General features: G+C 34.8%; 1 protein-coding gene across 1 annotated transcript in view; it reads right to left on the minus strand.

The window, feature by feature from the left end:
- Nucleotides 1-239: 239 nt before the first annotated feature.
- Nucleotides 240-17,481, minus strand: part of CFH (complement factor H) — a 77,006-nt gene continuing 59,764 nt past the window's right edge. Inside the window, exons 15-22 of the mRNA XM_025421050.3 lie at nucleotides 15,553-15,726; nucleotides 10,673-10,855; nucleotides 9,995-10,204; nucleotides 8,072-8,248; nucleotides 6,763-6,939; nucleotides 5,365-5,538; nucleotides 1,114-1,296; nucleotides 240-655 (exon numbers count right to left, since the gene is read on the minus strand). Coding sequence (XP_025276835.1) covers nucleotides 459-655; nucleotides 1,114-1,296; nucleotides 5,365-5,538; nucleotides 6,763-6,939; nucleotides 8,072-8,248; nucleotides 9,995-10,204; nucleotides 10,673-10,855; nucleotides 15,553-15,726 — 1,475 coding nt within the window. The 3' untranslated portion in view covers nucleotides 240-458. The remainder of the gene's footprint in view (nucleotides 656-1,113; nucleotides 1,297-5,364; nucleotides 5,539-6,762; nucleotides 6,940-8,071; nucleotides 8,249-9,994; nucleotides 10,205-10,672; nucleotides 10,856-15,552; nucleotides 15,727-17,481) is intronic.

The raw sequence follows: 17,481 nt of genomic DNA on the forward strand, positions 1-17,481 counted from the left end.
CTTATATCGTATTATTAATAAGGTATGGCATAGTTAGGTTTTCACATGTTTTTGAAATGAAATTATCTTGAAAATGGTGAAAAGCATTTTCTCCCATTTCCTTTGAAATGGAGAGTCTCAGGCAGACTCAGAAGTTATGGAAGACGTTTTGAGAAAGTTAGAGGGAAAGATGGATAGAAGTAGACACTGGAGTGACCTAATCTCTTGCCATAGATATTTTATGAATAGGACACAAAGCATTTTGGCTTGCCAAGTTTTAATGAGGTGCTTTTAAGAAGTGATTTATTCATTCCTCTGATTATAATTACATCATCCACATCATATTTAATACAAATTCTGATTTATGAATATAAATGAGTTACACAATACTTGACAAAATAAACTGAGAATTGGACTGATAATAAAAATTCTCAGTAAATGTATATACTTTAATTATAAAACTGCATCTTAACCATAACCTATACACAAACAGGATATGTCATTTTCCCTTCATGACAGACTGCTCGGAATACTTGATTGTTTGTCTTTGAATGATATCCAGGGATACATTCAAACTCAACAGTATCCCTTGTTTGAGAATACAGTTTTGTCTCAGAAGACCATCGAAATCGTATGTTATTTCTTCTCATGATGTCTTCTGATACAACACAGGCATCTGAAGGTGAAAAAAAAGAATATAACATCGAGTAGTAAACAAATATTTTCCATAGAACTTTAGATTCTCAAGTAGAATCTTCTACACTGGCCCAGGGCTTTGTTTTTAAAATCTTTTCCAAACCCAATTCACTGAAAATCCATTGCATCGATTTAAATCATTTTAAATGATCAATGATGTAAAATGATGTACCACACTTAAGGTGTGATAATTTTATACTCAAAGATTCATAATGTCAATTATAATATGAAGAAATCCAGAGTCCTTTCAGTAAAGGATCTTTTGTTGCTTGAATAGGAGTTTTTTTCCAACTTTATTTCTTCACATATTAATGTTTGGTAGTCACGTATTCAACAAATGGTTGTTTGTTAATCAATGAACATTCTATTAATAACAGTAAGACATCTTACTCATTATACTGATTTTCCCAGGATCCATGAGAATATTAAAATATTTACCTAAGCATTTTGGTGGTTTTGTCCACTGTCCATTTCTGCATCTTACAATCCTGTTTCCCTGAAGTGCATACAAGGACTGGCATTTGTACTCTACTGTTGATTCTGGAGCATATGCTGATAATGGGAATGAAGTAATGTCTCCATTGTCAATAGGTGGAGGAGGCCCACATTTTCCTTTAGATTCTAAACAAAATATTTATTTGATTTATTGAAAGACTAAAGAAAAACAGGGTAAAATAAAGCAAATAAAAATATAGCACAATATGCAATATCAAGACTTGTGACTTCTGCTGACAGAAATGATTCACTGAAGACATTTTAATCACTTAAACTGAGAATCAAACTTTTAAGCCTTTCCTTTTATCCTACAGGAAAGCACACCACATAAAGCATTAACAAACTGTCTGCTTTACAGTATTAAGGTATTAAAAATATTTTTCCTATTGAATAAATGAAGGACAGATGGATAGTTAATATAAACAAACCTTCTTAATACATACAACATACTGCAGTGTCTATTGGATCTCTAGTCATTCTTTATTGATTTTCATTTTTATTGCAAAAGGATCATCAGGGCAGCCCAGGTGGCTCAGCAGTTTAGCACCACCTTCAGCCCAGGGTGTGATACTGGAGACCAGGGATCAAGTCCCACATCAGGTTCCCTGCATAGAGCCTGCTTCTCCCTCTGCCTGTGTCTCTGCCTCTCTCTCTCTCTCTCTCTCTCTCTCTCATGAATAAACAAATAAAATCTTTTAAAAAACCCAAAAAACCTTTCTGCTTATTCCTTCTACTAAATGTCACTAAAAATCCTGAACATATTATGAAAACCAACATAAGAGATTATTCAAGGATTTCTTTCTTTTTTTCCTTAAAGACTTTATTCATTTATTCATGAGAGAGAGAGAGAAAGGCAGAGACACAAGCAGGCTCCATACAGGGAGCCAGACGTGGGACTTGATCCCGGGTCTCCAGAATCAGGCCCTGGGCTGAAGGCAGCACTAAACCACTGAGCCACACGGGCTGCCCCTATTCAAGGATTTCTACAGCAGTGAGTTGTTTGGGTTTTCATTTTGCCTTCTATGGAGCCTGGCCTGGGCACTGGAACCCAGAAATGATATCAAGTTCAGGCCAAAAAGAAAAAAGAAAAGTCCCAAGAGTTGCCTTCTCTCTTTAGCCAAAGGCTCAGGAAAGGAGTATTATAGCAAGACAGAAATATATATGTATTTTTTACAATACTTGAATTACTCCCAAAAATCATCATAGAAGAGAAACCTTGACCAACCCTCTTCCCATGTTGATCAGAGATCAACAGTGATCAATGGAGGCCAAGTGTGGCACCTAGACTTCTATCCACAGTCAGGGAACAAGATATCTCTCCACTTTCCATGGTGTCAGTGGAGGCCAAGTGGAAAGCCTGGACTTGCACTCTCTGCAATAATGGAGGCCTGATAAATAAGAGATTTCAATAAAATCCAGAGTCTAAAACGTAACACACCAAATGTCTAGAACACAATAAAAAATCACTCATCATACCGAGGACCAGGAAAATCTCAAGAGAAAGATAATCAACAGATCACAACACTGATATGAAACAGATATTGGAATTATTTGACTGAAAATCCAGTGGGAATTATAGAACCAAAAAATGTAGTAATGGAATTAAAAAAAAAAACAAAAAACCTTTGCTAGATAGGCTCTATCATGGTTTACAGATGATGGAAGGATAAATCAACTTGAATAATATAGAATACAAATTACTCACTTTGAAAATAGACTGAAAACAAAACACAACAAAAAACTTCCAAAAAAAAAAAAAGGACTAAAATTTCCTAAATTGGCCACAAGGCATAAACATTCATATTTATTGAAAAAGCCAAACAAGACAAACCCAAAGAAATTCATCCTGAGATACATTGTAATCAAACTGAGGAAAACTAAAGAAAATGAAAAAAATCTCAAAAGCAGCTACACAGAAATGAAGCAAACTTATAAGGGAAAACGGATTCAAGTGTCAGAGGGGCTCTCACCTCTGTAATCATCAAGCCAGAAAGAAAGAAGTGACAAGATTTTTCAAATACTAGAAGAAAAGAACTGTTACCCCTGAATGCTATATCCAGTGATACTATCCTTTAGGACTTAAGGGAGAAAAGAGGATATTCTGAGACAAAAGATATTTATCTCCAGCAGATCTTTAAAGAATTGTGAAAGGAGTTCTTCAAAAAGCAGGGAAAAGATAACAGAACAAGGACTGAGAGACTTCATGAAGGAAGAAAAGCAAAGGACTGAAAAAATAAGGGTAAATATAATAGACTCTCTTTTTCCTAATGAGTTCATTAGGTTTGATGTTTGCACAACATTACATCATTTGATATGGTGCTCAATATATGTAGAAAAAATGCTTAAGACATTTATGTTTGAAATGTGGACAGGGTAAGGGCACCTGGATTGCTCAGTTGGTCAGATGAGCAGCCACTTTAGACTTCAGCTCAGGTCATGATCTCAGGGTTGGGACATCAAGCCCTCCCTGTATTGTCCCAATAGAGCCTCCTTTATTGGGCTCTAAGCTGGGCATGGAGGCTGCTTAAGATCCACCCCCCCACACACATCGTCCCCACCACTCCCCTCTCACTCTCTATTTCTCTCAAAAAATAAATATGTGAAAAATAAAATAAAATGTGGGGAGGGTAAATGGGCCTAAGTGGAAGTAAGGTTTCCTCATTTCACTTTAAGTGGTAAAATGTCAAAACCAGGGGGTGTAACAAGCTACATATGTGCATCCTAATACCTTGAGCAACCACAGATAAAGCTACAAAGAGATATGCTCTGAAACAACATAAACATGTCAAAATAAAATTATTTTTAAATGTTCCAAAAATCCACAAGGATGGCAAAGAAAGAAATGTGAGTGAGAAATAAAGACGTCTATTCAAGACAAATAATAAAATGGCAGACACAACCCCTAATCTATCAATAATCACATTAAGTGTAAATGGTTTAAATACTTCAGTTAAAAGGCTGAAAATGGCAAAGTGGACACATAAACAAGAGCTAAACCTATGGCAACTAAAAGAAACTCACTTCAAACATGAAAATATAGGTGGGCTCAAAGTAAAAGATTGGAAAATTATATATGCCAAGCAAAAGTTGATTTGAAAAACAAGTGGCGGGCAGCCCCGATGGTGCAGTGGTCTAGCGCCGCTTGCAGCCCGGGGTGTGATCCTGGGGACCCGGGATCGAGTCCCACATCGGGCTTCCTGCATGGAGCCTGCTTCTCCCTCTGCCTGTCTCTCTCTCTCTCTCTCTCTCTGAATAAATAAAGGTAAAAAAAAAAAAAAGAAAAACAAGTGGCTATAATATCTCCTTTGTTGGATCCTCTTATTTCTTAAACTCTTAAATACTGGAGTGTGCTATGACCAAGTTCTCAGACTTTTTTTTATTATCTACACTAACTCCCTTGTTGAGTTTCCTTGTTGAACTCAGCTGGTAACCCACCATTATATAATCCACATGCTGAAGAAGCCCAAATTTACATAACATTCTATGATCATGCCCCAGGTACTCACTGTGTGTCTCAAAGTGAAATTTCATAGGACTGTCAAATGTCCTCAGCGTATCATTTTTAAAAACAGATTTATTTATTTATTTTAGAGAAGGAAGGGGAGGAGCAGAGGAAGAGGGACAAGTAGATTCCTAACTGAGCATGGAGCCTGTCATGGGGCTCCATGCCACAACCCTAAGATCATGACCTGAGGCAAAATCAAGAGTTGGATGCTCAACCCAGGTCCCCCTCTTAGCATTTTAATACATTGAAATAATTGAGTGTCTTAATGCTTAAGATAGAGAATTTTCTGGTTGCCTAGGTGGCTCAGGTGGTTGAGCGACAAACTCTGGATTTTGGCTCAGGTCATGACCTCAGGGTCATGGGATTGAGTCCCACGTCAGGTTCTGCCCTTAGCATGGAATCTGCTAAAGATTCTCTCTCCCTCTCTCTACCCCCCTACCCCCACTGCTCATACTCACACTCACTCTCTCTTCAAAAAAAAAGAGAGAGAGAGAGAGAATTTTCCATGATCCCAACTTCCCTAATCTGGCTAAATCTTTCGTAAAATAAATATATAATATCACTTATGTAGTCCACAAAAAGAAAAGATTGGATTTTAAGCACGATCGTTTTATTTGAGATAAAAAAATGATGCCATTATTAGTCCTTAATATATTCTTTTAAATTTAAGGAGAAATAAGATACTTTACCTCCACATTGAGGTGGGTTTGTCCAGGTCCCATTTAAACATGTCACTTCTGCTTCTCCAAACAGGTCAAAAGGTTTGATGCATTCATAATGAACACTCCAACCAGGTAGATACCTAGACCTCTCGTTTAGTACAATAGCATTTTTCACTTTGGGTGGACTCTCGCAGGACATATCTTAATGGGAAGAAAAAAAAGAAGCATCTCTAATTTAATGATCATTTTGAGTAGCAAATCAACAATGGGATTCCAAATATATCTCAAGGGGAATTTAAGATCAACAGTTAATCTATTATGAAAGAGTGCCAATTTTAAGAAGTTTACATATAAGATTGAAGAAAAGATAAAACAATATCCTCTGATAAGATTTAAGCTTCTATGAAAAGGAGAGTTTTTCTGGACATTTCCCATTTTTAGTAAAATCAATATTATAAATTATATAAATTCAGAATGAAAATCATGGGACACCTGGGTAGCTCAGAGGTTGAGGATCTGCCTTTGGCTCAGGAGTGATCCTGGAGTTCCAGGATTGAGTCTCACATCAGGCTCCCTACACGGAACCTGCTTCTCCCTCTACCTATGTCTCTGCTTCTTTCTGTGTCTCTCATAAATAAATAAATAAATAAATAAATAAAACCTTTAAAAAGAGAAAATCCTAATAATAAGATTATTTGATATCAGATTTTGTCTTGTAATCATCGTGTTTATGAATATAATTTTAGGCCCTTAGAAAAATAAACATAGTAGGCACTTCCTTAGATAACAAATGAAGAATTAACACACTTTGAAGAATGCCATAGTTGGAAGAGGATGATTAACTGAGGATCCAAACAGATGATGTGGAAAAATAACAGAAATATAAATGTACAGTTTATAAAAACACTCTTTAATGATTTTTTTTTTTTTTTTTTTGCAAATGCTTAAGGACATTTCAATGAGTAATTTATAACTAACCAGTGAGGTTCAGGAGGATATTAAGTATAATAGGCTATAGCTATGGTTCCTAAACTGGAGTACATATCAAATCTCTTGGGAATTGTTAAGACCTTTTCAGGGTTGCATCCCCAGAGTTTTTGACTCAACAGGTCTGAGTGAGCTTGTAAATTTACATTTGCATTTCTAACAATTTCCCAGAAGACACTAATGCTGCTATTCCAGAGATCTCAATTTGAGAACCACTGGGCTAGGCTAGAACCACTAGGCAAAAAAAAAAAAAGAAAAAAAAAAAAAAAAGATGAACCACTGAGTACACAATTTTATCCCTTTATGTTAAAGCATAAACCTTCTTTGACCTGGCCTAAAAAAATAATCTATGTCTGTTTTTTTAAATGGTGTTAGTGGGAATTCTATATTATATTACTTAAGACATTTTGATAAATAGATTCTAAAATATTAAAATACCTTTGCATACTGGACTTCCTATCCATTGGCCATTAAGACACTGTACAAAATTGGGTCCATCCATATGGTAATATGTTGGACATCTATAAGTCACTTTTTCTTCTGACCTATATAATACTTTCTTCGGGCCTATGGGTATGGCATTACCAAAGCTGGGTAAGTTAAAACAGTCTGTTTCTGAAAGAAAAAGAACACGTACTTGTTCAGTGAATCTTTTAAAATACATAATGACCAATAACTATAATGTAGGATGATAAGTACACATCAAACCAATGAGCATTGTACACAATTTTTCTTATTAGTTGAAAAAGAAATGTGTTAGAAGTCTTTTGAGTGAATTACATTGAATAGTCCTATGCTTATCAAAAGTAAAACATGGGGAAAAAAAGTAAAACATGGGGTGATGATATGGAAACCCTATAAAGCTATGGATACATGTAAGTCTTGATATCATATTTCTTCCACTCAAATTCTTTTTTTGCCCACACAAGCCACCTACATTATGTATGTATTTGTATTTTCTGCTTCTGTCAAAATCTGTTACTTTTAATTATGTCAAATATCTTAGAAAACTATATATTTATAAGGGGATAACTGATAAACTAACAATAAATTGAATAATGATTGATTAGCAAGGAGCAGCTGTGATACAAGAACAGAGATGAGGGAGATCCCTGGGTGGCTCAGCAGTTTAGCGCCTGCCATTGGCTCAGGGCGTGATCCTGGAGTCTGGGATCGAGTCCCACATCAGGCTCCCTACATGGAGCCTGCTTCTCCCTCTGCCTGTGTCTCTGCTAGTCTCTGTCTCTGTCTCTCTTTGTCTCTCATGAATAAATAAATAAATAAAATCTTTAAAAAAAAAAAAAAAAAGAACAGAGATGAGAAGTCTGAGGATTCCTATCAGAGAATGTCAAATGTGCACACGAAGTGAAATGAAAGTGAAGTAATTTAGGCTCATGCAGTCACACTTTTATTACTACTAGGATTATTCATTCTCTACCAAAATCTACAACTTCCCAGAGATACCTTGTTAAATTCTAGAATTACTGCCTAGTTTCATATTTGTACCACTGATGTCTGAATTAAGAATTGGGGTGCCTGGGTGGCTCAGTGGTTGAGCGTCTGCCTTTAACTCAGCTCGTGATCCCAGGGTCTCGGGATTGAGTCCCACATTGGGCTCCTACAGAGAGCCTGCTTCTCCCTCTGCCTGTGTCTCTGCCTCTCTCTCTCTCTGTCTCTAATGAATAAATAAATAAAATCTTAAAAAAAAATAGTTATCAACCTTAGAGTAAAATTAAATACACTATACTTATGCATTTTGGTGGATTAGACCATTTTCCTCCTAAACATTTTACAGATGCAGGTCCATCAATTGCAAAACCATCATCACATTTATACATTACTTCTTCTCCATATTGGTAACTGTCTGATTGTTGAATTAGAATACCATGTGTAACCATATATGCTGGTGGTGCACACGGAAGCCCTGAAAAAAAAAGAAAGAATAATTCCATGTTTCATTAATTTTGAAATTTAATTTTATGTACTGGTTGCCGTATTTGGCAGTATTATTTGAAAAGAAATGATAACACAAGAGTTACAATCATAACACAGAGAAGGTGCACAAATGGTTCCTAAAGCTACCACTCTGATGTGTGTCCAGCTGGAAACCTGAGCAAGAACTTGAAACCAAAAATATTCATATATTATCAGCTGTCATCATATCTTTCTATCATATTCTTTCTAGATATGTCTCCTAAGGCAAGGAAAACAAAAGCAAAAATAAACTATTGGGACTATATCAAAATAAAAAGCTTCTGCACAGTGAAGGAAAAATAAACAAAATGAAAAGGCAACCTACAGAATAGGAGAAGCTATTTGCAAATGGCATATCTGATAAAGGGTTAGTATCCAAAATATAGAAAGAACTTATAAAACTCAACACCTGAAAAATGAATAATCCAATTAAAAATGGAAGAAGATATGAATAGACAATTTTCCAAAGAAGATATACAGATAGCCAACAGATACATGAAAAGATGTTCAACATCACTCATCATTAGGGAAATACTAAGCAAAACCACAATGAGATACCACCTTATACCTGTCAGAATGGCAAACAAAACAAAACAAAACAAACAAACAAAAATTCAAACCAAATCAAACCAAAACAAACCGTGAGAAACAACAGGTACTGGTGAGGATACAGAGAAAGGGAAACCTTTTTGCACTGCTGGTGGGAATGCAAGCTGGTGCAGTCACTCTGGAAAACAGTATGGAAGTTCCTCAAAAAGTTAAAAATAGAACTACCCTATGATCCAGCAATTGCACTTCTAGGTATTGACTCAGGGCATACAAAAATACTAATTCAAAGGAATACGTGTACCCTGATGTTTATAGTAGTAGCATTATTTACAATAGCCAAGATATGAATGGAGCCCAAGTGTCCATTGATAAGCGAATAGATAAAGAAAGGATAGCACACACACACACACACACACATACACACACACACAAATGGAATATTACTCAGCCATAAAAAGAATGAAATCGTGCCAACTGCAATGACATGGATGGAGCTGGAGAGTATAATGTTAAGTGAAATAAATCAGAGAAAGACAAATACCACATGATTTCACTAAACTAATATTACACTGTGTTAAATAGCTGGAATTTAAATGTAAACTTAAAAATTTTTTTGAATTAAAAGAATAAAAATAAAAATGTCAATATATTTATGAAAGAGACTATCAGTGCTTCTCAAACCAATATAGTGAATAATAAAAAGAAGAGCATTTAGAATTAATCATCTGAAGATAAGTACCATGTATTGTAAAAGTCAGGAAGCACATTATAGGAAAAACAAAAAAAATGTTTTAAACTGATGGCAAAGTAACAGTACAACTTATATAAATAGGTAGGGATATGGATAGGCATACATATATGAATAGGTTTAGTTGCACTACACACCTAGTTTTAATTAAACAATTGCCAGAATTAAAAGTGATTCTATAACAAATCAATCAAATTAACAAAAATGGGATAGGCTTGATTATGCAAACATTGTTTGGTAAAGTACATAAATATATAAATGATTTTATAGATTTAGATATACATGATTTTATATATTTAGAAACCTAAAGGATTCTTTCTCCGAGGTTTGATGACAGTTCTGTTTAATGGATTGTATTGAAAATTGAGGATAGAATTTTAGTTTGCATACTGTCCTCACCTACACACCGAGGTAAAGAACTCCATTTTCCCATCTGGCAAGTTATCTCATCCTTTTCAGATACCCTGAAACCATCCTCACAAGTGTAATTTAATTTGCTGCCATGTGGGTAGGATTTAGGTTTTGATGTTTCTTCTATTTCTTCTGAAAATATAGATGATTTAATGGTTCCATGTTCTATAGGAGATGGTTGAGGACATGGGATTTTTTCTGTATAAAAACCAAAGATCAAAGAGTCAAACATGGATATTATGTTTAAACTGAAAAATGCAATGAAATTTGTCATTTGAAATTTAAAAATAAGGACAATTTAAACGAATTAAATTACAAAAACTGAAAAGCATTTGAAACTTTCAAGCATATATATCTCCATACAATCTACGCTATTCTCCATTTGTTCACTATGCACCTTCATTCTTGTCCTGTTCATCACGAGAAGTAAAACAGGTATAAACAAATTTTCTATAGTTGTCTGCACAGTAACCCAAAGTTTTTGCCTGTTCATTTCACAGTAGAAGTGAAAGAATGCTGATTGATTTATATACTTAGTTTGTGATTTACTGTTCAGGTTTAAGTGAAATAGATACAGAGATCTTCATCTTGTTCATTAACACAAAGCCCAAGGAAGAATTAATCTCCTTTGAAAGAAGGTTATAAAGCAAGTTATGCACTACTGACCAATACAGCGTGGTACTGACTGCCATCTTCCATCTTTACACACAATTTCTTCTGCATCCTGAATTATGTAATCGTCTTGACAGACAACAGATACTTTTTCTCCATCCTTAAAATTCACTGTCGTTATCACGTTCTGAGCATTGGGAATCTGAGGTGGAGGGGGGCATGACTGCTTTTCAACTTCTAAAAATATTAAAATTAGATTTCTTGATTAAACATCAAAAGTAAAAACTACTTAAAAGATAATTAAACAGAAAACTCAATAATAATGTATTATTAATGACCAAATAATAACGTTATGTTCTATGTTTAAATGTGTTATACTCTTCAGCTTTTAGAGCACTTTAATATAACACGTGGCTTATATTCTCACCATATTACTTGTAGTATCTTTATTCTTTCTGTGATAAAACTTGCAAAATTTATGTAAAACCTATTTTAATTATTTCTAAACATTAGGATGTTCTAACTGAATTGTCCACTCAGTAAAAGGCACTAAATAAATACAGATATCAGAATCTTTTTAACAGATATCCTTAATCAAATATATTGTGATTGGATTAAAATCCTTACAAGATGTGGAATGGAAGCTAATTAGCCGGAGGAAGAACTGCTTGTAGTTAATGATCAAATTATTTGATACAGATTCTTGGCGAAGATAAGAATTAGATATGGTCACTAATGATTTATAGTGTGTTGTTTAAAGTTAGTTCAAAATTCCCTGGAGGTACTGTTTACTAGTTTGCCAACACTATTAAGAGGTATAGAAGGTAAAGAAATACACCCTGTGTGACGGATTAGACAGCCCAGCTTCAGTTGCGTGACCAACAAGGTATATAAAATTTCTCTGTAAATTCATGTTTGATCTCCCAGGGAGCTGAGATACTGTACAGCGTTGTGGCAGGTCATAATCTGAAAACAGAGCATGTCTTTTTCAATGAGGGAAGACTCTGGATAGCTGGCTATACCTGGAGGCTTTGGGACTTCTCTATGAGTCCTTGATTTTGCTTTCTCCTGCCATGTGTTTATTTCATTAAAGGTCTTATGTGAGTTGTACACTGGGAAGTCTTATAAGTCCTTTCAGTTACCCAAGATTTTGTACTCAATTCAGAGAAATATTTGACTGAATACACTTCATTCATGTTTACTAATATTTTCGATTTCTGTCTCATATTTTCTAAGCGTAGAAGTATTTTATATTTAACCAAAAATTTTTTCTTATTTCTGTTTTAAATATTTTGGCGTGTTTTTTTCAATGATTTAGTTTCTTCTATATCTGATATTTAATCGTTTTTGTCCTAATAATGTTAATTTGTCCTTCCTCTGATACATTTTGCCAGATGTTGGTCTAGCAATTAAATTTCCCTAAAGATAGAATTACTATTCTGCAAATCGTCTGTTTATCCTTTTATAAAAAGTTTATTTGTATTTTATTATTATTATTTTAAGATTTATTAATTTATTCATGAGAGACACAGACTAAGAGAGAGAGGCAGAGACACAGGCAGAGGGAAAAGCAGGCTCCTCCCAGGGAGCCGGATGCAGGACTTGATCCCTGATCCGGGATCACGACCTGAGCCAAAGGCAGGTGCCCAACAGCTGAGCCACCCAGATGTCCCTGTATTTTATTTTTATATTTTAAAAATGATTTGGTATTTTTTTGCAGCTCTTTTTATAGCAATCATACCAACAACAACAACAAAAAAAGCTGTAAAAGAATAAATTTATTTAGGAAAAATATTTGGAAATTAAGCAACAAAATCTAAATAACTGACCCATCAAAGAAGAAATCGCAGGGAATATTAGAAAACATTCAACATAGAATTAAATGAAAATGAGATGTATATACAAATTTTGAGGCTGCTATACAGTGATACTTAGAAGGAAAAATGGAATTTATCTTTAAAAAGTAGGATGGCCTGACGGCTGGGTGGCTTAGTGGTTAAACGTCTGCCTTTGGCTCAGGGCATGATCCTGGAGTCCTGGGATTAAGTCCCACATAAGGCTCCCCACATGGAGCCTGCTTTTCCCTCTGCCTATGTCTCTGTCTCTCTCTATGTGTCTTTCATGAATAAACAAATAAAATCTTAAAAAAAAAGTAGGATGGTTTAAATCAATGTTTTAATTTCCTACCTTAAGAAATGAAAAAATAAAATTAAAATCAATGTAATTAGAGTGCACAAACTAGTTAAGTCACCAGAAAAGAGAAAATTGAGAAAGACAAACAGAAAAAAAGAAACAGAAAAAATAATGAATGTTAATAAGGCTATAAAAATTAGAAGAGAGTAAATGGAGAAAATTAAGTATTAAAATTGGTTATTTGGAAATATTAATAAAACTGAAGAAAAAATACAGTAAGAATAATTAAGATGAAAGGAGAAATAAGTATCAATGTCAAGAATGAAAGAAGTAATACCAACAAAGAAACTATATAATTAAAAGGAAAATAGAATATTAACTGACTGTTAGAAACAATTATATATACCAATCAATTTCATAAATTAGACAAAATAGAGCTGTTTCTTGAAAAATACAACTTCCCTGCATTGACAAAAGACAATAAGAAAATCTGAATATTTCACTACTTATTAAAGAAATTGAATTCTTCACCGAGAAAACTTTTCAGGGATGCCTGGGTGGCTCAGCAGTTGAGCATCTGCCTTTGGCCCAGGGTGTGATCCCGGAGTCGCAGGACCAAGTCCCACATCAGGCTTCCTGCATAGAGCCTGCTTCTCCCTCTGCTGTGTCTCTGCCTCTCTCTCTCTCTGTCTTTCATGAATAAATAAATGAAATATTTAAAAAATAGAAAAATTTCCAAAAAAGCAAATTATATGTCAGGTGACTTTGTGAGTAAAGTCTATCAGTCATTTGCGGTAAAAATAATAAAATGATATGTGTAATATATAATATTGTGTAATGTGTGTAATAATAATCTTATACATATACTTTCAGAAAACAGAGAAATAGAGAGCAGTCCTCAATTCGTTTTATGAGGCCACGATAATCTTAAAACCTGGGAGAGGCATTAAAAGAAAAATTAACTACAGATTAATATTCCCCATGAATATAGATGCAAAACTCCCTAAAAATAGATCAGCAAATCGAGTACATGAAAATATAGGAAGAATCACAGGTCACCATCTCGTAGGGTTAACTTCAGGAAGGAGAGATTTGTTCAACATTCAAAAATGTATATATATAATTCACTGTATGAACGGAGTTAAGAAAGTCATATTATCATACCAAGAGATAAACAAAAACCATCTAAAAACATTCAACATTGGTTGATCATAAAATTTCTCACTCAGTTAAGTAAGAATAGAAGGAAATCTCCTTATGCTAAAAAAAGGCATCTACAAAAATCCTAAATTGACATTATACTTGTGACATTATACTTATATAATGTTGAATACCCTCCTCCCAGTGATCAGGAATAAGACAAAGAAGTATGTTCTCATCATTTTCTTTCAACAGTTTACCAGAGGTCCTAGTCAGTGATAAAAAAAAAAAAATTAAAAAAATTAAAATGGACTGGCAAAAATAAAATCTTGTATTTTTAGCGATATTAATTGCTTACAGAAAATTGCAACAGATCTACAAAACAATACCTGAAATGAATAAGGCAACTTAGTATAGTGTCAGAGTATAAAATCAATATGCACAAATCGAATGTGATGACAAAGGCAAAGGAAAATCCTGACCCCATCTCCACTCATAAGACACCTCGAATCTACAGCTATATAGAGAACAATTTCCTCTGAAAAAGACCCGAAAAGGAGCTGAATGGCTCCTTCACAACAAACAATAAGTACTGCCCCGGAGTGCCCAGACAGCTGACTGAAACACACTCCCAGTCTTTCTCGGAAACAGGACTATTTACTTGTCCTAAAACTTTAGCTTGAAGGGCAGACTTCAGATTTGCCACACATCTGGAGGCTACAGAGGTGTTTTCAGGGAACATGGACCAGGGGGATGTCATCTTTGTGCTCTCTTCAGCCTCAGAGAAAACCAAAACACTAATTCTTTTTTTTTTTTTTTTTTAAGATTTTATTTATTTATTCATGAAAGACAGAGAGAGAGGCAGAGACACAGGCAGAGGGAGAAGCAGGTTCCCTGCAGGGAGCCTGATGTGGGACTTCATCCCCCATCGCCCTATTTGGGCATCCCCTAAAATGCTAATTCTTTTTTTTTTTTTTAGAGGCATCACATTTAACTTTATTATTTTTTATAATAAATTTATTTCTTATTGGTGTTCAATTTGCCAACATACAGAATAACACCCAGTGCTCATCCTGTCAAGTGACCCCCTCAGTGCCCGTCACCCATTCATCCCCACCCCCCGCCCTCCTCCCCTTCCACCACCCCTAGTTCGTTTCCCAAAGTTAGGAGTCTTTATGTTCTGTCTCCCTTTCTGATATTAAAGATACCTGACCAGATATTAATTCAACGCCACCAAGTTTCTGGGTGGTGTGTTTCATAGCTGACTAATACATGGATGCAATTAATAGTTAGAAATTATGTTTTGGAGCAGAAATTATGTTTTGGAGAGGGCTCAGCAGTTTAGCGCTGCCTTCGGCCCAGGGTATGATCCTGGAGACCTGGGATTGAGTCCCATGTCGGGCTCCCTGCATGGAGCCTGCTTCTCCCTCTGCCCTGTGTCTCTCCCTCTCTCTGTAGGTCTCTCATGAATGAATAAATAAAATCTTAAAAAAAAAAAAAAAAGAAATTATGTTTTGGTTAGTTTCTAAATTACCTTCCAGCTTGAAAATTATGTGTAGTAATAAATAGGTAAAATTTTTTAAAAAGATGCAAAGATACTACTTTTACAAGTTAGGAAGAAATAGAATACGTTTTTGAAAATATTATAAATAAGAGCTTACCTATGCAGGTTAGTTCAGGATCCCATTGTCCATTTATGCACGTTGAGTTCTTCTGCTTTAATGTTCTTCTGCATTTATAACTTATGTTGTCATTATGATCAAATACAATGTTATCTAATGGATTTGCCTCATATTTAGTCAGTCTGTATGTACACTTCTTAAGTTCATCTGTTGCTATAAAATGAAAATATTCCCTTGAAAATACTAATTATAAGAATCAAAGAAACTACTATAAATATAGCTTAGAGTCAATAGTATAATAAAATTAGAATTTGTGCCCATAAACCTCACCAATTTATTTCTGATCCTATTGCATGAGATGGGCTCTTATGTGTGAACACAAGTCTTGTGTCCAGTCTTTGAAATTTCAGAGAAAAGTCCTTCATAAGTACATTCTGCACTTTGGGAGTTAGAAAAGTGCTAAGAGGCTCACTTTTTGGGATGATCTACATACTGAACAGTCATCACCTGCCTTAATTTAGTCCCATATTTATCTGTGGAAATAGAATATATGAAGTTGCTAGTTTAAATGTTTTTTTTTCCAATAAAGGTATTATAATATAGTAAGAAAAGTACATCTAAGATGTATTATACAGAATGTGAATACTTCAGCAGATCTTTTGCATAATCACTAAAAAATAGGGACAAATAAGAAATTGGGTACTTAAAGTCACAACCTGTTTCCTGTGTATATCCTTATAATCTTTGAAGAGCTACTTTATACACCAGATCAACCTATCATTCAATAATATTATAATGCTATATTAGTAAATTTTTGCTGGCTCTGAGTTAAATATAACATATTTTTATATATCTACATATTTCAAAAATTCAATGCAGATTGGAGCACTTTTTGGATTTCATAAAATATGAGTTGATATAGTTAATGACTAGCCAAAGAAGTAATGATTTTATAATACAATAAAAAAGAAAACAAAGGAGGCTAATTCAAAACATGCTAAAGGCTGAGAATTAGTCCTGGTTTTAGGGCTTGTCCAGTGTTGAGGGAAGCAAAAGAAAAAGTGTTCAGGTGATGGTAATTGGAGGATGATCTATAGTCAAAAAGAGTGGTAGTAGTTGTTGTCATTGTTTTATGATTGATTGGTTTCTGAAAGAATTTCTTTGTTTATTAGGAGAAAATAAGCATTTTGAGAAGAGTGAAAAACTGGACTAGCTGTAGGTACAAAATAAACATTGAGAGGACAAAATTGGGTAAGGTCTATGATAGCTAGAAGGGGATTATGTTAAGCTGAATATAGGTAGGAGATTAACCTTTGGAAGGTAAATTCGAAGATCAGAAAAGAGTAATAATTGAAGCAATTCTTTTTAAAGATTGTATTTATTCATGAGAGACACACAGAGAGAGGAAGAGACATAGGAAGAGGGAGGAGAAGCAGGCTCCATGCAGAAAGCCTGATGTGGGACTCAATCCAGGACTCTGGGATCACACCCTGAGCCAAAGGCAGATGCTCAACCACTGAGCCACCCAGGCGTCCCGATGCAAATGTTTTAGAAGAATGAAAAGCTGAGAGTTCTTATTACCTGTTATAACATTGGGTGTCCCCCCATATGAAATAAGGTGAGATCATTTGGAGAGATAGAAGATGACAAAAATGAAGATTAGTCTTGAAGGACTGACAATGTTCTAATGGGAATGTGTTTAGCAAAAATGTAAGGATTAATAAGCAATGAAATTTATGATTCATTCAACAAACTCCTATTTAATGTCTGCTATATGTCTCGGGTATTGGGAACACATCATGAGCAAAACAGGTATCAATCTCTGCTCTTATGGAGCATGTGCCCAAGCCCTACCTTCTCCTTGGAACAACTGATGCCTAGAAATCTGATGAATAAGTAAGACTGCACATCCAGGGTTCTTTTTGAACGTAGAAACTAGGAAAACTCTAGGAAGAATGAAAAGGGCAC

The sequence above is a fragment of the Canis lupus genome, chromosome 38, assembly GCF_003254725.2.
Source record: "Canis lupus dingo isolate Sandy chromosome 38, ASM325472v2, whole genome shotgun sequence".
In the NCBI taxonomy this organism is placed as follows: domain Eukaryota; kingdom Metazoa; phylum Chordata; class Mammalia; order Carnivora; family Canidae; genus Canis; species Canis lupus.